Source organism: Phyllobates terribilis, unplaced genomic scaffold (genome assembly GCF_046119375.1).
Source record: "Phyllobates terribilis strain yellow unplaced genomic scaffold, ASM4611937v1 Scaffold_2__4_contigs__length_985480577, whole genome shotgun sequence".
NCBI lineage: Eukaryota > Metazoa > Chordata > Amphibia > Anura > Dendrobatidae > Phyllobates > Phyllobates terribilis.
Genome location: NW_027362762.1, coordinates 750,442,946 through 750,468,816, shown reverse-complemented (window position 1 = coordinate 750,468,816; position 25,871 = coordinate 750,442,946). Strand labels below are relative to the sequence as shown.

Here is a 25,871-nt window from a genome sequence, read left to right as displayed (position 1 = left end):
AATTTGTCAACTGTTACAGCCTTAGTAAAAGAGGAGCACATATGCCTGAGTCCATGGTACATTCTGCACATTAATAAGATTTTTTTTTCTTCAGTTTTTTAAACAATTAACATAGCTTTTTCCATAGATTTTTGGATGGTCGGATTTCCTCTCAAGAATACAATGAAAGCTCTTTAAAAGACCACATCTATGAGAAGAATACCCCTTTATCCAGACTAGTCTTCCTGTAAGAGATCTCAGTTCCACTATATACTTATCGCTCCATATTTTTTAAGAGGACCATTCGGAAGGAAGACCATTTTTCAATGGAATCTGGGTGGTCATCCTAATCCCGTCTCAAAATCATATAACTTACTGCTTTTTATAAACTTTATAAAAAAAAGTAGTGAGTCATACCGCTACTGTTGGATGCTACTGAATGGATGAAAATCCCTCAAATAAGAATATAAAGACTCTTGTCTGGCTACAAAAAGCTTTTACAAGCTGTGATACTTGCAAAAGTGGTGCTACTACGTACTAACCATGCAGGGTGCCCAAACTTTTGCATCGGCCCATTTTCCTTTTTGTAATTTTTAAAATGTAAAAGATATATATTATATATATGTAAAAAATATATATATATTTTTGCCAAAAATACAAAGTAAATGTGTCATCTTTAACTTTAGCCCTTTTAGAGATCAAAAACCAAAACTTTTACATGCTACTGTATGTTGGGCTGCTCTACTCAGCTCATAGGGGATTGCCAAGGCGTATGTATTGAATCATGCATATCATAATTTGAAAAAAAAAAATGTATAGGCCACTTACCGCTTTCCAGTACTTTCACTGTCTTCAGGTACAGGCACTATGGTGTTTTCTTTGATATCAATACTAGATTTTCTAGTGTCTTCACCTATTTTAGCAGACACTGTATAATAAAAAAAGAAAATCATTTTTGTGCATGACCATAGATTGTTTTTCCAGAAAATCCTCTAAGCAGCATGAAGCTAAAAGGTCAATGCTTTGGCAAATAATGTACGAACTCTGATTACCAAGCACTGAAAGCTGTTACTGCCTCTGGCCTTTTGTTATATAAAACTGTGACTCACTAATCAGATCTTTTTAATCTAAGAAGACATTTGTGGCTGCCATGACAGCTTGTGATGGTCTGCCTTGTTTGTCTAATAACAAATATGAAAAGAATAATCTTACCAAAAATAATTAGTAACATATCAACAATGGTCATCTACGATATATTGTATATATTCTGATATATGGTACCTTATATGGCACTGAACAAGAGCTTTTATGTCATTACCACATGTAGTATGTATACTATATTTATAAAATTATTTAGATATCCAAATATGCCATGTGTTTGTTGAGCATCTTGATCCAAAATCATAGTTGTTACTATAGAGTTAGTCTTCTTCCTTTTGCTGATGGAACAGTCTCCTCTCTTCTGAGAGGGCTCATCACTAGAAATGAGCGAACATGTTCGGAAAATGTTCGCCAATCTCAAATTCGGCACGAATATTGCACATTCGGATTCGTGTTCGGACCCCTGAGCTTTTTTACTCAAAATCTGCAAAATTCGGGCCGACCCGAACTGAACATCAGTGGATTCCCAGGCTGTCATCTGCGTGACAGTGCGGGAAACAGGGGCTCTGATCGTCGGTACCGCCTGTCACAGCGCTGGGGGATCACACTGTCAGATGTCAGTGTGATCCCGCAGCTATGACTGTGACCTGCGGTAAAAAGCTTACCACGGGTCACAGGCGTCGGCTAATGAAACTACAACCCCCGTCAGCTGATGCCTGCTGTCACTGGAAACAACGAACAATGACGCTGCTGATAGGAGGAGTAGTCTCTCATCAGCGGGCACCTGTGCTCCAAGTAAAAAAAAAAGTTAAAATTAATAAATAAATATTTAAATAAAAATAAAAAACACATTATACTCACGTACACCTAATTTCCGTGTATAAATATTTAAAACAGTGTTGACTTTTATTTCAAATAAAGGACTTTACTCTGTCTCTGTCTTTATTACAATTTACTATGGGGTTAGTAATGGGGGTGTCTTATAGACGCCTCTCCATTACTAACCCCTGGGCTTCATGTCAGCTGCCAATACAAGGATGACATGAACCCCAACTCTATTACCCCACTTGCTACCGCCACAGGGCAAATGGGAAGAGAGGAGGCTAAACACCAGATTTGGTGCATCTTATTGATATGTTATTTCTGGGGCCGCTGAGAGCTGATGTTCTTAGCCTCTGAGGGGTCAGGATCAATGGCCCCCTTTCCTGGCTATTAATATCAGCCCGCAGCTGTCTGCCTAGCCTCTGCTGGTTAGAAATTATAGGGGAACCCTACGTCAATTTTTTTCTGGGGTCTCCCTGTAATCTAGCCAGTAAAGGCTAACTGAACCACTGTGAGCTGTTATTAATATCCAGGGAACATTAATAGGCGAGCACCCATTCCATTGAAGCCATTGTCTCCTGTATAAAACAGAAAATAATAAACAACAAAAATACTCACTTACCGCCCATTCCATTTGAAGCCACTGTCACCTGTAAAAAACAAAAATAAAAAACAACCATATCCCTCACCTTCCCTTGATAAAGCCGGATACGCTCCACGCGAAACGCGTGTCGGCAAGCGGTAGAGACCTATCTGTCACCTTTTGGGCGCTGGGCTCCTTCAGGGTAAGCCATTTAGCCGTAATTAGTAGGTCTGGGCTCTTACATTTTGGATTGACATTTTCCTAGGTCCTTGCTTTTCTACACACTTTGGGCTACTTATTCCTCAGTATACTTTTCATTATACTTACTATACCACATGGCTTGTGAGGTCTTCAGCCATCTTTTATGCCTGGGTTTGGTGTCTTCCTTGGTTTCTAAACCAATTCCTATTACCTCCTGCTAGGCTTGTCTGCTCCTTGTTTGCCTTGCGCCCTTGCTGCTACTTTTATTGTATCCCTCCTACACACATTTGTTGCTTACAATTGTATTTATTGATGACTATGCATGTTTCTAATAAAGTTATACAAATTTATTTATAAACCTTAAAACTCCGCTTGTGTTCTGTTTTCTCCATATCCCTCACCTGTCCGACATGATGAAATAATCCATACTGTCCCGCGAAGATCTGGGTCAGTTGTAGAGTAGTCACATCAGCAATCACTGATGTGACTGTTGTATAGGACAGCCAGCTATACACTGACACAGGAGTGTAATCACTCCTGTGTCAGTGTATGGCACTAGCTGCCGTGAGAGAGGCCACCGGAGTTCAATCAGCTGATGAGCTCCAGTGACCTCACTCACTGCAATGTGGCTGCGTGAGAAAATTCTCACGCAGCGATGGTGCTGTAAATGAGGTCACCGGAGCTCAGCACTATACACTGGGGGAGCGATCACGCTCTTGTCAGTGTATTGCCGGTTGCCGGGTAGAACAGTCACATCTCTCGATGTGACTGTTCTACAAGTGAGATTGCCATGGTACACTTGGGATTACATGGAATACAGCGGATAGGTGAGGATTATGGTGGTTTATTATTTTTTCTTTTTTACAGGTGATATGGGCATCGGGGATTAGGCATTAAGGTGAATATTGTGTTTTTGTTTTTTTACAGGGGACAAGGGCATCAGGGATTAGGTGTAGGTGAATATAATGTATTTTTTTTATTTTAATATTTATCTATTAATTTTAATTTTTATTTTACTTGGAGCACAGGCGCCCATTGATGAGAGACTACTCCTCCCATTAGCGGCGCCTGCGCTCGCTGTTCACAGTGATAGCAGGCATCTGCTGATGGGGGTAGTAGTCTCATCAGCTGACACCTGTGAGCCGCGGTACGCTTTTTACCCCGGGTCACAGTCACAGCTGCGGGATTACACTGACATCTGACAGGTGGTAACGATGTTACCACCGATCAGAGCCCCTGTTTACCGCACTGTGCCGCACATGACAAAGAGGAAACCATGGTTGTTTGGGCCCTATTCGGGTTTGTGGTAGGGTTTGGGTGCCCGAATACGGACCTTTTTTTGATATTTGGATAAAGACGACGAACCAGAGCATAAAAAGGTTTGCTCATCTCTACTCATCACTAGATTTCAGAACATGGTTGTGTTGATTTGTGACCATTCATCCACAAAAGTATTACGGAGGTTGGCAATGATGGGCAATTGGCCAAACAGTAAAGTAATATCCAATACTCATCCCATTATAGATAGAAACAACAGTTATTTAATTCTGTTAAAAACAAGTCAAAATACAGTATTAATTGAAAAGACACTCACGCATTTTTAGCCTACAAAGGCAAAAATAAGAACTGATTTGCAGTCTGTGATTCCAAATTATCCAAAAGGCATACAAGATTGAGGCAAAGAGTACCATAATCGATTTGGGGTTAGTTAGTATGTATTACAGCTGATGATGCCTACTTTTATGTGCTTCCCACTTCAGCTTGTTTCTTTTTGCTTCCAAATGTGAACTGTCGATTCTGGAAGGTTTTGAATTTGGAAATGGTAGTGGGGCTAAAATGTAAAAATGTATTTTTCTGGAAAGGGAGCAACCTATAAAAGAGTTTTTTTTTTTTGTTTGAAGATTGCATTACAGCCAGCTTGCTTATAAGTAGTGATGAGCGAGTGTGTTCGTTTAACCCTTTAAATGAGCACGCTCAGGTACTCGCTGAGTAGTTTCGGCGTGCTCGGCGTTTTAATTCTCTGTCGCCGCGCCTGCAAGTGTCACGGCTGTTAGACATCTGTGACACATGCAGAGATACAGGCAATCTCTGCATGTGTCACAGATGTCTAACAGCCAAGACACTTGCAGGCGCGGCGACAAAGAATGAAACGCCGAGCACACCAAAATACTCGCACGCTTGGGTGCTCGCCGGAAAGGGTTAATGATACATACTCAATCAACACTACTTATAATCTGTTGTCTGATAATAAGAAATGACGTCAGAGGAGAAAATTACAGAGGTAGTCTTGGACAGAGTTCTCTAATTACAAATCACATCATATATGTAAATACCTAGAACCTTTCTCATTATAGACTTTCGGACAATCTCACTTCCTAGGACAGTGGCATTTCTGAAGCGTCTAGATTTCTCTTCAAAAAACCAGTCTCCTGTGGCTATTGTTATCTGCCTACAGAAAAATAAAAAATAAAAAGACAGATCAATATATATTACAAATTGCATGTCAATTGCAAAGTGAACAGTAGCAAAGTTATATGTTTATTAGTTCAAAGGTATTTACTTTGCCAGTAATGAGAGTATTGCGACAAGACCATGATGATGGAGTGGACAACACAAAGTGAACATGTGACAATTAACTTCAATCTTGTTAGTCAGATTAAAATATTTTTGTGCAAATTGTTGTATGAGATTAGAAAAAAATGTTTTTCTGTTTGACAAATTACATGGAAATAAAAAAAATAGATTATTATTTCATGCAACTATTGATTGTTACTTTTTTTAACATGAAGATTTGCTTTGGTAGCAATGTGATTATTTGTGGTGAGTGCGGCATGTATATAAATGCTGTGCAAGGGAAGTAACTCCCAGAAAAAAAGGTCTAACAACTATAAAGATGTTTTACAAAACTAAAGAGCACAAAAAAGTTGTATCTAAAATTACATACTGATAAATGTATAATCACTAGCGATGAGCGAAAGAGCTCGTCACTGCTCGGTACTCGCCCGAGCATCACTGTGCTCGATGAGCTCCGCGAGTATTTCCGGGTTGCTCGGGTGGGAAATCGGGTCCCCTCCCTGCATGCTTGGCGCTCTTTAGAGAGCCAATGAACATGCAGGGATTGCCTGCTATGCACTGTAATGCCATAGCCATGGTGGTTGTGGGCATTACAGTGATTGGCTGGCCGCACAGCATCATCAAGTGTATATAAGACCGGGTGCCGCCATGCTTGTCACAGTCTACTCCAGAACCAGGCAGAGTAGGGAGAGCCGCTGCTGCGTCAGGGAGAGAGTTGCTTCTTCATAGTTAGTATAGGTATTCCACAACATATATATATATATATATATATATATATATATATATATATATATATATATATCCAACTGAACTAACAGTCCTTCTGAGGACTAATCCAGCTGCATATATTCAGTGGTGATAGCAGGAGTTAGGCAGGCAGTGTATGTGGCAGACTGCAGTGCATATAGTGCAAGAGGGTCAATTGAACGTTCCTGCTGCTGCTGTTCTTACAGATATTTGTAGACATAGCCCCAGATATCAGGGACCAGGGAAATTTTTTTTTCTTAATCCTGGTTATTTGCTTAAAAAGCAATCCAGAGCACACCATTTTTCTGCTCCATTTGCTTGTTCTCACTGCAGAATAAAGCCAGATCTGTTCCATATTTCAGCAATAAAAATCCAGAAATTTAAACTGAACGTGGAAAATATTAACCTCCTTTTCCATTCTGTTGCAGTGTGTCAGTCAAGCCATTCACTCTAGGTGTCTGTGAAGAATAATATTAGTAAATTACAGGCCTGCTATTTAAAACCGTTGTTCTCTGTCAGACATAACACCTATAAGAGTGTTCCAAAATCAGACATTTCTTCCATTTTCATTCCGTTGCACTGTGTCTGTCAAGCTCTTCACACTAGGTGTCTGTGAAGGATAGTATTAGCAAATTACAGGCCTGCTATTTAAAACCGTGGTTCTCTGTCAGACATAACACCTATAAGAGTGTTCCAAAATCAGAAATTTCTTCCATTTTCATTCTGTTGAAGTGTGTCGGTCAAGCTATTCACACTAGGTGTCTGTGAAGGATAGTATTAGCAAATTACAGGCCTGCTATTTAAAACCGTGGTTCTCTGTCAGACATAACACCTATAAGAGTGTTCCAAAATCAGAAATTTCTTCCATTTTCATTCCGTTGAAGTGTGTCGGTCAAGCTATTCACACTAGGTGTCTGTGAAGGATAGTATTAGCAAATTACAGGCCTGCTATTTAAAACCGTGGTTCTCTGTCAGACATAACACCTATAAGAGTGTTCCAAAATCAGCCATTTCTCGTGAACGTGGAAAATGTTGGCCTCCATTAAAAATGGGCAAGGTGCGTGGCAAGGGACGGGGAAGTGGATGTGATGGTGATAGTGCATGCAGAGGCCAAGGCCAAGGACGTGGCCGTGGGCAAGCTGAAATTGTGCCACAACAAACACCCACATATTGTCACTCGATCTTCCTGTCCCAATTACTAGGGGGCCGCAGAACACCACTATTGAACACAGAGCAGTGTCAAAAGGTTATTGGTTGGATAGCAGATAATGCTTCCAGTCACTTAGCCACCACCACCACCACCCTGTCTTCCACATGGTCAAGTCTCAGTAGCCGTGAGTCTGGACCGCATATTCCTCACCCTGATCCTCCTTCCTCCTACCATGCCGAGGGCCCGGAGACAAATGATCCCCCACTTGGACACTCTGAAGAGCTGTTCACTTTTCCATTTGCAGATTCGGGCCTCTCGCCTGGCCAGCTTCAAGCAAGTCAACAGGAGAACGCATGTAGCGATTCCCAAATATTGGAGCAGCCACAATCACATGAAGGTGACAGTGGGAAAGTGAAATTACTGTCGCAAGATGTGGATGATGATGAGACAAAATTGCCAGAAAGTCAGGAGGAGGACCAGGGTGCGGAAGTGGAAGACAAGGTGGTGGATGATATAGTAACTGACCCAACCTGGCAGGGGGACATATAGAGCAAGGACAGCAGCACACAGGGGGAGGGCGGTGTAGGACCACAACAGGCAGGAAGAAGTAGTGTGGTGGCTGCAGACACAAGGCGGGAAAGCGTTCCTCGTAACGCCAACACGAAGGAAGTTGCCAGTACAACTGTTAGGTCTTCCCGAGTCTGGTTATTTTCTAAAGACTCTACAGATAACCCTAAAAGGCCATTTGCATGACCTGCCAGGCCAGCATCAGCAGGGGTAGCAAAACTAGCAGCCTGACCACCACCAGCATGATCAGGCACATGGCAGCAAAGCACCCAACTAAGTGGACCGAACCCCAGGGTCCAGCAACAGTGTCTGCGGGTGACACCATTGCTGATTCCGCTGTTGTGCATGCATGCCAATCCCCTGTCCATGGCGCATGCCAAGATACCTCCCACCCTACACCTGTCATTGCACACTCTCAACTACCACCATCATCAAGCACGTCCACATCATTGTCCCAGCGCAGCGTTCAGCTGTCCCTACCACAGTCCTTGCAATGCAAAAATACGCAGCCAATGCCCCACAGGCCACACTACTAAATTCACACATTTCACAAATGCTTGCGCTCGAAATGTTGCCTTTCAAGCTTTCCGTAACTTGATGGCGGCGGCCGTCCCTCGGTACTCGGTCCCCAGCCGCCACTATTTCTCCCGGTGTGCCGTCCCTACATTACACGAGCACGTGTCCCACTATATTAGACATGCTCTCAACAATGCAGTTACTGGGAAAGTCCACCTAACCACGGACACGTGAACATGTGCTTGTGGGCAGGGACGGTACATCTCGCTGACGGCACACGAGGTTAATATAGTGGAAGCCAGGACCCAGTCGGACCTTGGGATGGAACATGTCCTCCCGACACTGAGGATTGCGGGCCCTGGGTCAATCTGGGTTGCCACCACATTCTACAGCTCCTGCACCTCCTCCTCCTCTTCTTCAGCCTCCATCTCCGAAATGACCACATCAGTCGCAAGCTGGAAGCACTGCAGCACTGCCTTGGCCAAGCGGCAACAGGCTGTACTGAAGCTAATATGCTTAGGTGACAAAAGTCAGCTACAGCTTCCGCTGCCCTTGTCATGCTTCAGCAACGTTTGCAGCTTCCAGCTCACCGACTGATCTGCATTGTCCCCACGCATTGGAACTCTATATTGCAAATGTTGGGAAGGATTTGTGAGTGGAAGAGGGCAGTTGTTGACTACCAGCATCAACAAGGCCGTCAGTATTCAGGTCAGACTCCACACATAAAACCTCGGGAGTGGACATGGATGTCAGACATTTGTACCATCCTACAAAACTTTGAGGACTCCACCAAGATGGTGAGCGGTGATGACGCCATAATTAGCGTCACCATCCCGCTTCTCTGTCTTCTGAATCGCTCTCTGCTCACAATTAAAGAGGATGCATTGCAGGCGGGGCACGATGAGATGGAGCAAGGAACCATACAGGGTGATTACGCTCTCTGCTCACAATTAAAGAGGATGCATTGCAGGCGGAGCATGATGAGATGGAGCAAGGAACCATACAGGGTGATTACTCACAGCCCAGCCTCATCTCATCTCAATGTGGATTGGGTGACAATGAGGAAGAGGAGGAGGAAGAACAGGAGCTAGTTTCCTGCACTATAGATGGTACTGCGTGCACAACTGTCATACCGTCTGTTCAGTGTGGATGGCCTGAGGACAGGGAGGAGGAGAAGAGGAGGAGGATGAGGAGGAGAGCATGGTCAGTCGTCGTCTTGGTGAAAACACGGAAGTCTTGCCTCTTAGCAGTCCTGTGACCCTCGCGTTTTCCAAATTTTGGGTGACAGTCATTACTGGTTGGTGACACTTCTAGACCCACGCTACAAGGAGAACTTTCTGTCTCTTATTCCCTTGCAGGACAGGCCTAATAAAATGGGGCAGTACGAGAAGGCCCTTGTTGCGGAATTATTTAAAAATTCCCATCTGAAAATGCTGGCGGCAGAGGTCACAGTTCATTGGAGAACCAAGGAGTATGGGCAAGAGAGACACAAATGCAATCCAGCAGAGGCAGGGGAACACTGTAAAAGTTCTGGGACAGTTTTCTTAGACCCTCCCATCACACAGGGCCTGAGGGGCGGGGTATTCTCCCAAGGAAGGAAACGTTTCGGAAGATGGTGAGGGAGTACCTTGCCGACCATACCAACGTCCTCCGTGATTCCTCTGTGCCTTATAATTATTGGGTATCCAAGCTGGACACGTTGCATGAACTGTCCCTCTACGCCTTGGAGGTCCTGACCTGCCCTGCCGCTAGCGTTTTGTCAGAGCGGGCTTTTAGTGCCACTGGAGGAATTATAACCAATAGGCGCATCCGCCTTTCAACTGAAAATGCTGACAGTCTGATTCTTATAAAAATGAACAAGGGCTGGATTGGGCCAAACTTCTCAACACCATCGAATGATAGCAGAGTAACATAAACTCAAATTCAGTGCCTTTTTTTCGGGAGGTCTAACTCTATTCCCATGCACCTCTGTCTTCACACCCAGACATGGGTATACGCTTCCATATTTTGTCTATTTGCTCTTGTCCTCCTCCTTATCCGGATCCTCATCCTCCACCACCATATGTACCATATCAACATATCTACGTCTCTTACAAGGGGCATTGGAGTACCTCCAAATTTTTGGCAGCCGTTGCTTCACTGCATAGGCAAACAGTATGGGAGACACACTTCCTAATAATAGGAGCATTATTTGCAGGAGGCCCTCCAACCTCTATGTATCTTGCAAAGGGCATTGGAGTTCCTCCAAATTTTTGGCAGCCATTGCAGTCACTGCATACGCAATAATAGTATAGGAGTCCCACTCGTTAATAATGGGAACAACAAAGCATAGCCGACTGCTGGCCCTTTAAGAATAGTAAGGGCCGCCTGATGGCCCTATAAAAATAGTCTTTGTGACTTTTGAGTCCCTCCATCATAAATGAAATAGGATGTGTCTGATGATGTGTTACACACCACATGGCCAGATAAGGTTGTAAAATGTTAAAATGACATTTTCCAGTGAATGCATTTGTCTTGGTTGAAAGCAGTGCAAAAACACATCAAAAACACTGCGTGTGAACATAGCCCAAGGTGTGGAGGAGGATTTTTGTTTTTGGTTATTTATTTTGCCTTATGTACAAGTTATTACCCTAGAAAGGATGTTCTTTAACATATTTCCCAGGAAAATTCATTTTGGTTTAGTTTTTGTATGTTTTATTGTCCGTAAAAGTGGCATAATACCTCTGACAACGTTGTTGACAGCAGTGACCTGGGAGTCAGAAATGCTTCGAGGGGTCTTCCCCATGCTGTTCCCATCAATTTGGGCAATTTTTAGGAGCTCTGCAGACCGCCAGGGGGAGCCGCCGGAAAAGGAGTTTCCCATAGACTTACATTGGGCTCGTTTCTCGGACCGAGCACTCGAGCATTCCAGTTTGCTGGACTCGAACAACAAGTACCCAAGCATTTTAGTGCTCGCTGGTCATCACTAATAATCACAAGGGCTTAACATTTTGTTGTAGCTTTTTCAAAGACAATAGACTCAAATTTATCATGAAAAATTCTGTTTGCTATCTATTGGGGGGGGGGGCAAAGGATGCTAGATTATCAAGATTTTACTCATAAAAAGGGGTTGTCCAGGCAAAAATAAAAAGTTTGCTGTCACTCTATATGGGTGCAGACTGACAAATGATGACTGTGTGTTGCACACTGTCTTGATTCCACTGTATTCCCCATGCGGGTGGGAAATCACATGACCACATATATTTTATTTGCATACTTGCAGTTACATGTCGACTAGACTGCTCTGACTTCTCTTAATAGAAGAGAATTGAGAGAAGCCAGAAGAGTCTAGTTGACACATGACAGCAAGTATGCAAATTGTATATATGCGGTCATGTGCTCAACCCACCCGTATGGCGAATGCAGAAATACAGCGGAATCATGACAGGGTGTACATCGCAGTTTGCAGTCATAGAGTGACTGCAGACATTTCTTTTCAGTCTGGACAACCCCTTTAAAGAACTTATTAAGCAGCATTCCTTCATTATATACCTAGTATGATAATCAATCACTTTCCAAGTAGGAGCAATTCAACAAGATGCATGAAGAAATGTAATTGGAATATACATTTTAAATAGATGACCATCAAAGAAACCTAGGCCATATGCGCCTTGGTTTAAATGGAAGAAAAAATAGAAAGACACATAAAATTAATTATTATTTATTTCAACAGTTTAAAATAAAAACAGGATTAAAAAACAGGTGCCCTCAGAATACATAACAAACATATTCCCTTAGCTAAACAAATACAGTGGTGGGGGGCCCTATATCAAAAAGGGTCAAAAGGTATATTACAACTAATAAATATTGTGCACAATTCCTAAAAAAAGGGGACTAATAATGATATAATAATTTGATAATTTAATATCGGTAAATAGTACAACCTGCAGATAAGTAAAGTGCAAATGTGCCTGAAACAGTATCAAAATATGTAAATTAATATATATATACACACATACACCCTAAGTCAAATTATAAATAAATATATAAAGTGAAAAAGTGCATAAAGAGATTAGTGCATACAAAAATACACTTGCAGGTGTACCAGAAGAACAAGGTAGTGCAATAATTGTAATTACATCTTAGGCATCCTGGATGCATAAGATGTAATTACAATTATTGCACTACCTTTGTTCTTCTGGTACACCTGCAAGTGTATTTTTGTATATATATATTATATATATATATTTCTTTATAATTTGACTTAGGGTGTATGTATATATATATATATATATATATATATATATATATATTTATTAATTTACATATTTTGATACTGTTTCAGGCACATTTGCACTTTACTTATCTGCAGGTTGTACTATTTACCGATATTAAATTATCAAATTATTATATCATTATTAGTCCCCTTTTTTAAGGAATTGTGCACAATATTTATTAGTTGTAATATACCTTTTGACCCTTTTTGATATAGGGCCCCCCATCACTGTATTTGTTTAGCTAAGGGAATATGTTTGTTATGTATTCTGAGGGCACCTGTTTTTTAATCCTGTTTTTATTTTAAACTGTTGAAATAAATAATAATTAATTTTATGTGTCTTTCTATTTTTTCTTCCATTTAAACCAAGGCGCATATGGCCTAGGTTTCTTTGATGGTGATATATTTATTGGAAGCATATAAGTTTGTGACCTTTTGTGGTATTTTAAATAGATGCCCTACTAATCATACAATAGAATGTAAAAACCAGTGGACACATTGATGGAAGCTGATGGAGTAAGCCAAAGGTCAGGTGGAGGTGATGTCCTTTGTGTGACAGATCTGGCACTCCACTGTGGTTTCTAGGGTAGATGTGATATGCATGTATATTGCCAATGGATTAGCAAACACTGGCAGCTGCTTTCAAATAAATCCTAAAAGGCAGGGACACTTCTGAAAATCTGGACTCCACCTGGATTCCCTGCTGAAATAATAAAACTATCTTAACACTATATTTTAATTTTTTTTTTGTTACATGTGTGTTATTAATGGTGTTGGCAATCTTTTATTAACGAATCTATACTTAAAATTACTTACGCAATCTTGGCACACACTATACATTTCCAGACTTTGTCTTTCACCACTACACGACATGCTTTGCACACTCTGAATTCGCATGCTTGACAGATATCTCCCCGGTTGAAGATAAATCCCAGAGCCTTCTGACAGCGGACACAGATTTTGGTACTATTCTGACGTAATCGGTGAATTTTGGCACCTTTCTTTCTGATTTCCAGAAGTTCATTTTTTAATTTTCTATAAAGAATATAAACAAAATACATAGGATTAATGTACTGCATGTTAATGCAAATATCTAACCAGTCATTCATATGGAAACAAATCACAAGCTTGAAAGAATTCAGCTACAGTCAAGAAGTTCACTTCTTCTTCAAACTAAATATCAGATTTAGAAAAAAAGGTCAACGTTCATGATTTTGACCATGGTATGATTATTTGTTCCCTGAGGGGTCATTTGTATTTGTAAAACTCTAAACCAACTAGGATTTTCATATCTAAAATTTTCTCGTTAAAAGAACATGGTGAATCTCAACCATAAATTCTGTGGGTAAAAATGCTTTACTCTTAAGAGAGATAAGAGGAGAGTGACCTGACTGGTTCAATGCTGACACAATCAAGACAATTACTAATAACAACTCAAACTTATGGGCTACAAGTAGAGATGAGCAGATCGATATCCATGGAAGACCTAGTTTGAGTCGAATTTTCTGAAATTTGCATTTTCATGTGAATTCACAACATTTTGGGAATCGATTTGAGCATCACAAAAAAAGAAAATTGCCCAGTACCATTACTCGCACTGTTGATGTATCAAGGAACGGGGTAATGTCTTTTAGCATAGCAGCGTGAACCTCCCTATAATGCTATGTGATGCACCCCCTGGGCCGTGGGGTACTCGGTAGCCGGGCCAGTCGGTGCTGGGGGTGTCACGGTAGCAATGACCCAGTCCGTGACCCAGGGCGGTCAATTAAAGGGAAAGGTAGAAGGGGAATAAAGTTTTTATATATAATGTTCGTGACGCCACCTGTGGCATGCGGCTATATGGAGCTGCCGCTGCGGTGCAGATCCTCTGGAGCTGATGATGACGCAGCAGAGTTGGTTCAGCTCTCCACAGGCAGAGCTTAGCTCCAGGGCAGGATATAGTGATACAATAGCGTAGATGTGGTTGGTGCGGTGTAATGCAGGTGATGGCGCAGATAATGACCAGTCCACAACTTAATGGCGGTTTCCTCTTATCTTTACTTGCGGTTGTTAAGCAGACCGGGGCGCGGGTACTAGCTGGTAGTAGAGGTCCGGGCGGCCTGGAAGCAAGTTGGGGATCCACCTCGCCAGGTAAAGTTGTAGGCCTTCCCTCTGCGCTAATCTCTTTGGCCCTGCGGCTTGTAGCTATACTGTGGCCCTCATCCCTGAGTAAAACGTCTGTTCCTCACCCGTATGGAAGGCAGCTCGGGCCTTCTTGGAGTGTCGCTCCCACGTGGCGGTGCTGGGCCCTATGGTGCTGCTGAGCCTCCGGTTTCTGCGGCTGGGCTTTCAGTGCCCCACAACCTCGGACTTCGGTGTGCGGTTCTTCTGCGCTTCCCTCTGGGGTGAGCTGGCTTACAGCTCCACTCCCCAGGTCCTTCCTCGTCGCTGTCCTGTCTTCAACTCCTCTCACTAACTCTAACTAACCCCGCCTCCAGATTCCAGTTGCTAAGGGGAGGAGCTCCCCTTGCTGGTCTGGAGCCAGGAAAGTGTTGCATGCTAGTATACCTGACTAGGGGACCCCTGCTTGCTTCCAGGCATGGCATCACCCCTTGTGAGGGAGGCAATGCCACTGTGGCAACCAGACCCCTCGGGTGCCACACTATGCAGTTATGGCATCTGACGTGTTATCATACCTTGTACAGTGGTGGTCAGTACATGGGCCATCACAGATCAGCAGTTCCCAGCAGAGTACAATTTGTACAGTAGAGTTGTTTTCCATATCCAGAGTCACTAGGTAAGCCTCTCTCCCCTGTAGAGACTAAGCTCTTATGGTCAGCAAGGTCCTCTCTCTCTCTCCTATAGAGTGTAAGCTCTTATGGTTAGCGGGGCTCTCTCTTCTGTAGAGTATAGGCTGATATGGTCAGCAAAGTCATCTCTCTTTCCTGTAGAGTGTAGCCTCTTATGATCGTTGGGGTTCTCTATCTTCTGTATTGTGCAAACTCTTATGGTCAGCGGGTCCCTCTCTTTCTGTTCTGTAGAGTGTAAGCTCTTATGGTCAGCGGGGTCCTCTCTCTTTCTCTCTCTCTCACAGAGTGTAAGAGCTCATACCCATCACCGTAAAAAATACGGTCCGATATCAGTCCAGAAAAGTGGGAAGAGTGTCATGCGATTTTCATGCGAGTACAAAGTGATTTTTCTCACCTAGCATCCAATTAACATCCGATTGACATGCAAATGCAATCCAATTGCAATTCGATTTTAACATGAGCTTTTACATAGAGCAATTCTCTGTCATTTCACATAGTTTGTCAATGAAATATTCTTCAATACAATTATTAGGCTGCCAACCTAAGCAGATAGGTAGGGGCACGTTAGGGATTACTATAGAATTTATATTCCCCTTATACCCTGCATTATTTTTGCTGGACCTGTTTGACTCCATTTATATGTATAGACACACCTCTATCATTTTTTTTATTTTTAGAGTGTTTTTGGAGAGTTTTTTTAAGATAATCATTGAAAGTTATATTTTAGGGGTCTATTTTTCTTGTTGGCTTCTTCAGTATTGAACTTTTCCTCTGTTTATTAGCCACAAATTGAATTTTTAAGGAAAATTCAGCAAAGCCAGTCAATTCAAATTTCAAAAGATCTGCTTATGACACAAGATTATAGGTTACACACTCAACAAAACTTGTCATACAAAATGTTTGTTGCATTGTAGTAAAATCATTATTACCTAGTGTAAGCCATATAAATACATTGACCCATCCCATTGAATGTCATCAAGCTAATCATCTATGACCAGCGCCTACACGTTTCAATGGCTACTACCAGAAGGAGGAGTCCACTTGCATCAATTCACTAGAGCAGTGTTCCTCAACTCCAATCCTCAAGGCCCACCAGCAGATCATATTTCTGGTTTTCTTTAGAATTTTGCAGTTGATGGAATTCTGACCTGTGTATTGTTTGGAAAATCCTGAAGACTTGATCTGTTGATGGGCCATCATGACTGGAGGTGAGGAACACTGTTCTACAGTACATTAGGAATGTGGTAGAAGAGCCGAATTTCAGCATGAATATATATATTCAAAACAGCAACTTAGCAGTATTTAGGGATGTAAAAATATGAACTCCTGTTAACACAAAACCGTATGATTGCATGATTTCCCTAGTGATTTTGTGCTCTGGGAAACCACTTCTGTGTGCTAGAGATGTAGGCCAATTTAAATATACCTAGAAGTAATTATTAAAACAATGTATACATATATACTAAATACATGTACACTGTGAATCTCTAGCAGAATTGTGAAATAGCACCTGCGCTTTACATTTGTCACAATTTATCTTACTGAAAAATTAAGATTCTGAAGAATTGAGCATATGTGCAGATAAATGGAACATGAGGACTGCCAGACTCAGCATGAATTATAAATTAAACTCACAGTATGTTGAAACGAAGAAAATTATATTATTTCAGCATCTTATCTCACAGCTTCATTACAGCAAAATGTATTAGATCAAGAACTGGGAATGTTAAAGACATTTTGTTCAAAAGCATAATAAGCTGTGTTGTTTGGAGCTGGATACATTTTGTGAACAAATAATTTACATTCAGATAACATTTATTTCCCTGCAGAAAAATTGCTTAACCTACTTTATGAATATTGTCAGCTGTTACTTTTTTATGCATGACTGAGCAGAACTCCATTTTTTTTCCACCAGAGGACTATTATTGAGAAATGTATGAAAAAGAGAATTCCTGGTTTAAGATGTCTGCTGCTAAAAATACAACATCATTTTATAATTCACATGCTATAAACCACAGATCACTCTAGGTCTGGAATAAATTCTCCCACCACAGATCTTTGTGCAGATCTGGGCCAAATCTACTGTAAATTCTGCATGTGTTACATGTGGAATTTGCTGTAAACAGCATTGTACTCCAGATTCAATCTAGATTTCACCCCTGAATCATTGAAAGTAGTGATGCCTGCGGTTAAAAGCAGCAGCATTTTCAAAATAAAAGGAATGCTGCCATTTTTGATGAATTTGACAGGCAAGCGCAGTCACTTGCTCATCCCCAGCTTCACCCACTTTAGTGTAGCTGGCCAACATTGGCATGAAAAAGACAAATGTTGCAAACTTTTTTGCACAACTCCACATTACACAAAAAAATTGCTAATTTTCAATGTTGTACAGCTATTTTCTGGCATAAACAGTTTGATGAATCAGATCAATATTAGAGATGAGCGTTGTTCTACTCGAACTGTTCGCCAATCTCAAATTCGAGCTGTTTTGGGCGGTGTTCGAGTCGGTCGGCGAACACGAACAATTTGAGAAAAATTCGGCTGTTCGAGGTTATGTTCGATAACTGTTCGTGCACCAAAATCATAACTGGATTTTTTCTCAGTAATGATGAAAATTAATGTTAATACGCAGTTTGAGTGTACAGCGGGGCGGAGGGAGGGGCAGGGGATGGATCTCTGCAGGAACAATGAAGATCTCCATTTTTTTTTCTCTTTCCCGCATTTACAGTGGGGAGGTGCAATCTGTCAGCCTATCAGCAGCGCACACACGGAGCGAAGTGCTTTTTTTCACACAAGCAAGGGCATGTGTGATTGGCAGTGTATGTCACATGTCCTTGCCCTATAAGACCAAGCCATTTTCCCCGTCGCCACCATTTTCTCACAGCTGCAGCTGCGTGTTAGACGGCACCGCTGTTGCTGTGTGCGCTATACCTTGTTAATTTCAAGCCAATTTTCGCACAAATATACAGATAGCTTGGGAGTAGGGAATAGTTGTGATTGCAGTCCTTTTAAGGACTAGGTTACAGCATTTCCTACGACTTTTATCAAGCAGGTCTGTGCTCTTAAATAGATAGATTGTGGGAGTAAAGACTAATTGTAATTGGAGTCCTTTTCAGGACTAGGTTACATCAGTTCCTATCAGTTTTTGCCAGGCAGGTCTGTGCCAGTGCTGTGCAAGTTTTTTTCACAGCATTTGGCTGAATCTAGCAAAGCTAATCCTTTTTGGCCTATTGCAGAGTGTGTTAGTCAGTGGAGTAGCCTATCTGTGTTGCAAGATATACCACCTGTGTATAGAATACCAATTTTTTTACTGCACCTAGTGAAGTAAAATCTTTTGGGCATAGCATCATTCTATTAGTCCATCTATACTGACCTCCATCAGGTTGCAAACTGAATATAATTTTTTTCTGCATCTAGCTCTGAAAAAATATTTGGCCTTCTAGCAGTGTGTGGGACTTGGTCTATTAGTCCATCTATACTGACCTCCATCAGGTTGCAAATTAAAAATATTTTTTTTCTTCATTTAGCTCTGAAAAAATATTTGGGCTTCTAGCAGTGTGTGGGACTTGTTCTATTAGTCCTTCTATACTGACCTCCAGCAGGTTGCAAATTGAATATAATTTTTTTCTGCATCTAGCTCTGAAAAAATATTTGGGCTTCTAGCGGTGTGTGGGACTTGGTCTATTAGTCCATCTATACTGACCTCCATCAGGTTGCAAATTAAAAATAATTTTTTTCTGCATCTAGCTCTGAAAAAATATTTGGGCTTCTAGCAGTGTGTGGGACTTGGTCTATTAGTCCATCTATACTGACCTCCATCAGGTTGCAAATTAAAAATATTTTTTTTCTTCATTTAACTCTGAAAAAATATTTGGGCTTCTAGCAGCGTGTGGGACTTGTTCTATTAGTCCATCTATACTGACCTCCATCAGGTTGCAAATTAAAAATAATTTTTTTCTGCATCTAGCTCTGAAAAAATATTTGGGCTTCTAGCAGTGTGTGGGACTTGGTCTATTAGTCCATCTATACTGACCTCCATCAGGTTGCAAATTAAAAATAATTTTTTTCTGCATCTAGCTCTGAAAAAATATTTGGGCTTCTAGCAGTGTGTGGGACTTGGTCTATTAGTCCATCTATACTGACCTCCATCAGGTTGCAAATTGAATAAAAAATTTTCTGCATCTAGCTCTGAAAAAATATTTGGGCTTCTAGCGGTGTGTGGGACTTGGTCTATTAGTCCATCTATACTGACCTCCATCAGGTTGCAAATTAAAAATAATTTTTTTCTGCATCTAGCTCTGAAAAAATATTTGGGCTTCTAGCAGTGTGTGGGACTTGGTCTATTAGTCCATCTATACTGACCTCCATCAGGTTGCAAATTGAATAAAAACATTTTCTGCATCTAGCTCTGAAAAAATATTTGGGCTTCTAGCGGTGTGTGGGACTTGGTCTATTAGTCCATCTATACTGACCTCCATCAGGTTGCAAATTAAAAATAATTTTTTTCTGCATCTAACCCAGCCAATAGTTTTGGCCTAATACCACAGTTTGGCCACTCAGCTCTGCTCGGTTACCATCCATTGTTTTTATGTGCAAACAACTCCAGAGTTGTGAATTAGTTAACCACCAAAATGAGTGGAAAAAGGCCTGCTGCTGGTGGAAAGGGGAATAGGCGTGTTGGGAAGGGGAAAAAAGGTTGTGTCCGTGGGGTAGGTGCAGAAGAAAGACCATCTTCCAGCCAAACTAAAATGTCTACTTCTTTTAGCGGACAATGTGATAAGATCCCTTTCTTACGGCCACGCCAATCGCTACAAATTCCAGATGAGGCACAAAAACAGCAGGTGCTTCAACGGATATCAAGTGCTCCTTTAAGTGGGCTCTCCTCCACATCAACTTCAACATCACAAATACTCCAGTCCTCAAAGGTGTCACCCAAATCGCACTTGCTTCCTCACAGCTCCCAAATCTCCAGCTGCCCGTCTGAGTATGAGGTAGAACAGATGGTTGAGTCTGCAGAGCTGTTTACTCATACTATAGCCTGGGAATCAGAGGTCGACTCCAGCGCTTCTGTGAATCCAGACGAGGAAATGATCTGCACTGATGCCCAGAATCTTTATGAGTCGGATCCAGGACCAGATGCAGAAGGTTCTGACCATAATGTAGACCCTCATTCCCAAACTGTAACTCCTGTTGGTGGAGACAATGAGGAAGACGATGATAAGACTCAAATACCTGATTGGAGCGACAACTTTAGTTTTTTGTCAGGGCAGGAACAGGTTGGCTCTGAGGACGACGGGTGTGATAACGCACAGGGTGATGATGATGAGGTCGGAGATCCCACTTACTGTCAACCCACAGTCAGCCAAGAGATGAGGTCAGCAGAGGAGGTGGAGGAAGATGCTAGTGACGACGAGGTCAGGTTGCGCCTTCCTGGACAGAGACGTAGTACTGGAAGCACGTCAACAACTGCATCCTCAAACACAACTCTACCTCTCACCACAAGTCGTGGTGGCTCTTCAGGTCGCATGGGTGCTAAGCCTTGCATAGCCTGGGCATTTTTTCAGATCGATAAAGATGACCCAACTCGTGTTATCTGTAACATTTGTCAGCAAAAGCTAAGTAGAGGCCAAAAAATACATAGTTTGAGTACTTCATGCATGAACCGGCACATGGACATGAAGCATAAGTTGCAGTGGGAAGCTCAGTGTGCTACAATGCGGCCTAGCCGGCCGGGCCAACCACCGTCTGCCATATCTTGTGCATCCGCGGCCTCTTCATCCTCTGTGACTGGGGGGACAGCAGTCACACCTGTTTTGGGGCGCAGACCTGCCACCTCTTTACCCGCAACAGCCAGCGTGATTGGCAGGTCATCATTTTCTTTGGAGGTGGTAACACCAGCTGGTCTTGAGCGCTGTCCGACATCGATAGCACCACCTTTGGATCAAGGCAACCTAACATGTCCGCCTGCATCTTTCTCACAGACCGGCAGTTTGCCGGGGACACCCTTATCAACCCCGTCTAAGCACAATAGCCAGCCCTCGGTCCCTCAGATGTGGACAAGTAAAAGACCATTTCCTCCTAGCCATGAGAAAGCTAAGAGGTTGAATTTCACCATCTGCAAGCTCTTGGCTACAGAAATGCTGCCTTTCCGCCTGGTGGACACAGAGGATTTTCGAGACCTTATGTCCGTCGCAGTGCCCCAGTACCAGATGCCCAGTCGGCACTACTTCTCAAAGAAAGGTGTGCCTGCGCTCCACCAGCATGTCGCACACAACATCACCGCTTCTTTGAGAAACTCTGTGTGTGACAGGGTGCATTTCACCACAGACACTTGGACGAGTAGGCATGGACAGGGGCGTTACATGTCGCTGACTGGGCACTGGGTAACTATAGTGACAGCAGGACAAGGGGCTGCTGTCCAAGTCTTGCCGTCCCCACGAGTTGTGCGTCAATCCTCTTTATGTCAAAGTTCCTCCACTGCTTCTGCCTCCTCAACCTCCTCTCGGTCTTCCACCTGCACCCAAAGCCTGTCTGGTCATGCCACAAGCTTTCTAACTGCGCAGAAGGGATCCTGCACACCTCCTTACTATGCTGGCAGTAGGGCTCAACATCATCAGGCGGTTTTTACATTGAAATGTCTGGGAAATGTGAGTCACACAGCTGAGGAGTTGTGGTCAGCTCTGGAGAACCAATTTCATGAATGGTTGTCTCCACTGGACCTGAAACCAGGGAAGGCCGTGTGCGACAATGCTGCAAACCTGGGTGCGGCCCTTCGCCGGGGCAATGTCACACACGTGCCTTGTATGGCTCACGTGTTGAACCTGGTTGTCCAGCAATTTTTAGCCCACTATCCCAGACTAGATGGCCTTCTGCAGAGGGCACGGTCGCTGTGTGCTCACTTCCGCCGTTCGCATCCCGCAGCTCAGCGACTTACATCTCTACAGAAGTCGTTGGGCCTGCCACTTCACCGGCTAAAATGCGATGTGCCTACCCGGTGGAATTCAACTCTGCACATGTTGCAGCGACTGTGGCAGCACCGACAAGCCCTGGTGCAATACGTTCTGACGTATAGCCTGGGCCAACGAGATTCAGAGGTGGGGCAAATCACGCTGGAGGAGTGGTCTCAGATCAGGGACCTATGCACCCTTCTGCACAGTTTTGAAATGGCGACGAAGATGTTTAGTGCTGACGATGCCATTATCAGCATGACTATTCCGGTGATTTACATGCTGGAGCACATGTTAAACAGAATTCGGAGTCAGGTGGTGGCACAAGAGGAGGTGGAGGAAGTAGAAGAGGAGGAGTTGTATGCGGAAGGGCTAACATCTGCAAGGTCCAGACGGTCGGCAGCACCAAGGCGGCAGGCATGTGAGGGTGGGGGAGATGATTTTACCAGGGCGCATGGTAGCAGCCAAACTAGTGAGGAAGGTGCAGGAGCCCAGGAAGAAGTGGAGGACGAACTGATGGAAGACTCATCAGATGAGGGAGACCTTGATCACATTTCTGTTGTGCGAGGTTGGGGGGAGAGGACAGAGGAAGGAAGCATGATTGTAACCTCGCCACCAACACAACAGGGACTTGGTGCTCCTGGATGCGCAACACACATGAGTGCCTTCTTACTGCACTACCTGCAACATGACCCTCGAATTGTGAGAATTAGAAATAATCCTGACTACTGGGTTGCCACACTGTTAGATCCCCGGTACAAAAGTAAATTTGCAGAAATTATTCCTGCCATAGAAAGGGATGCACGCATGCAGGAGTATCAGCAGAGACTGTTGCAGAATCTTACATGTGCTTTTCCACAAAATACCAGTGGTGCACGTAGTGAATCTCACAGTTCCAACTTGCCAACCGTGGGACCGTCAAGTGTTCAGCACTCAAACCGTAACAGAACCACAGTATCTGCTGGTAACATCAATTTTGCGGAATCATTTCACCACTTTTTTAGCCCATCCTTTGCAAGGCCACAGGAGACAAGAAGTCTGACACATAGTCAACGCCTAGAGACGATGGTACAGGAGTATCTCCAAGTAAACATTGAAGCCACGACTGTGTCACTGGACCCTTGCTCTTTTTGGGCTTCCAATCTGGATAAATGGCCGGAGCTAGCCACTTACGCCTTGGAGATCTTGTCATGCCCCGCAGCCAGCGTTCTGTCTGAACGTGTGTTCAGCGCTGCTGGTGGTGTGCTGACAGATAAGCGCACGCGGCTCTCCACTGATAATGTAGACAGACTCACGTTCATAAAGATGAACAAATCATGGATCCGAAACGACTTTTCTACCCCTGTGTCATCCTGGGGAGAGTAAAAGCTTGATGATTGGTTAAAATCACCCTACCAACCGTTTTAAGCTTTCAAATTACTAATCATGTTTATCTGTATCTTGACTGGAAAATAATTTGGGCTTTGTAGCAGTGTGCAGCACTGATCCTATTAGGCCATCTATAATAAGCTTCACCAGATTTAAAATTAAAAATAATTTTTAGCTGCATCTAGCCCGGAAAATAATTTTGGGGCTCCGAGATGCGCAAGACACATAAGTGCCTTCTTGCTGCACTACCTGCAGCATGACCCTCATATTGTCAGAATTCGAAGTAATCATGACTACTGGGTTGCCACACTCTTAGATCCCCCAAACTTTTCGATCAACCTTTTCATTTTAATAAAGACCAAAAAAATGGTCATTTTTGAAATTATAAGCATTAGCAGGTTGTTAGAAACTGAAATCAAACAGTTTTCAACTCAAAACTTTATTCTAGGTGATGTTACATTTTCACATAGGACCCCTTGTTCGAAAGGAGCTTCTGAACTCTCTCGTCCATTGAATTTGTCAGGTTTTGGATGGTTTCTGCTTCAATTGTTTTGCATGAGGACAGAATACCCTCCCAGAGGTGTTGCTTAGATGTGAACTGCCTCCCGCCATCATAGACACTCCTTTTAATGATGCTCCAAAGGTTCTGAATGGGGTAGAGGTCAGGGGAGCATGGGGGTCACACCATAAGTTTGTCCCCTTTTATGCCCATATCAGCCAGAGATGCAGATGTTTTATGTGCAGCATGAGATGGTGCATTATCATGCAGAAAAATGATCTTGCTGTGAAATACACGGTTCTTCTTCTTGAACCATGGCAGGAAGTGCTGTTTGAGAAAATCCACATACATTATGGAGTTCATGTTTAGCGCCTTCAGGGATCCTAAAGGGGCCGACAATCTCTCTCCCCATGATTCCAGCCCAAAACATTACTCCACCTCCTCCTTGTTGGCGCTGTAGCCGTGTTTGCGTGGGGTGTCCATCAACCAGCCATCCTCCACTCCATTCATCTGGACCATCGAGCGCTGCACGGCACTCATCCGTGAACAAAACAGTTTTGAAATCAGTCTTCATGTAATGTTTGGCCCACTGGAGCCGTTTCTGCTTGTGTGAAGTGGATAGAGGAGGTCGACAGGATGGCGTATGCACAGCTGCAAACCTCTGAAGGACCCTGCATCTTGTTGTTCGGGGGACGTTGGAGGCACAAGCAGCTTCAAAAACTTGTCTGCTGCTATGACAAGGCTTTTTTGCCGCTGCTCTTTCAACCTGACGTAATTGCCTGTAGGAAAGAGTCCTCAATTTGCCCTTATCAGCACGCACACGTGTGTACTGTGAATCAGCTACATACTTCTTGATTGCCAAGACACTTCATCCTGATCATCGCACAATGTTGATTGTAGTCATGCCTTGACCTAAACACTCCACAATTTGTTGCTTCTCAGCAGCCGACACATCCTTTTTCTTTCCCATTTTGGCAGAAAATGTAGGCTGCTTAATAATGTGAGAGAGCCTTCTTAAGTAGTCTTGCCTTTCATTGGACACACCTGCCAAACTAATTAGCACAGGTGTCTGCAATTGCTTACAGTGATATAAAGAGCCCTGACACACATCACCATCAATGAGTTTAACTGACAAACAAACAAATTCTTCCCTTATCACTCCTAAACACTTTTTGCATAATAATTTGGAACGCGGTGTACATGTGCTTTTCCACAAAACACCAGTGGTTCACGTAGTGAATCTTACAGTTCTAACTTGCCAACCGTGGTCTGTATGGAATTGTTCAATAAAGGGCCCAAAATTAAGATAACATAGATGGGAGAGGTCTCTATGAATAGGAATTCCTAAGTATTTGATACCCTGTGAGGGCCAGGCAAAGGGAAAGTTGGACTGGATGGAATCCTATATGGATTTAGGGAGGGAGACATCGAGGGCCTCAGACTTCGCTGCATTGATTTTAAAATTTTACCATGTAACAAAGTGATCTATTTCAGCCATAACAGCAGGGATGGATATATGTGATTGAGTGATATATACTAGGACATCATCAGCAAATAGAGAGCACTTGTACTCGGTGCCTCCCACCTCAATCCACCTAATATTGGGGTTATGGCGAATTGATGAGAGCAGGTGCTCCGTCACTAGGATGTATAAGAGAGGGGACAGAGGACATCCCTGCCTTGTCCCATTGGTGATTGTGAAAGGTGATGAAAATGTTCTGACGCACCCCCTGGGCCTTGGGACACCCGGAGCCGGACCCTTTTTGGTGGATA

General features: G+C 43.1%; 1 protein-coding gene across 7 annotated transcripts in view; it reads right to left on the bottom strand.

Annotated features, from left to right (window-relative positions):
- SYTL5 (synaptotagmin like 5) overlaps window positions 1–25,871 on the bottom strand; it is a 483,329-nt gene that overhangs the window by 152,935 nt on the left and 304,523 nt on the right. For all 7 annotated transcript variants that reach the window (XM_073667280.1, XM_073667286.1, XM_073667282.1 and 4 more), the window contains exons 3-5: window positions 13,312–13,530; window positions 5,020–5,135; window positions 808–907 (exon numbers count right to left, since the gene is read on the bottom strand). In XM_073667280.1, the coding sequence (XP_073523381.1) occupies window positions 808–907; window positions 5,020–5,135; window positions 13,312–13,530 (435 nt within the window). The remainder of the gene's footprint in view (window positions 1–807; window positions 908–5,019; window positions 5,136–13,311; window positions 13,531–25,871) is intronic.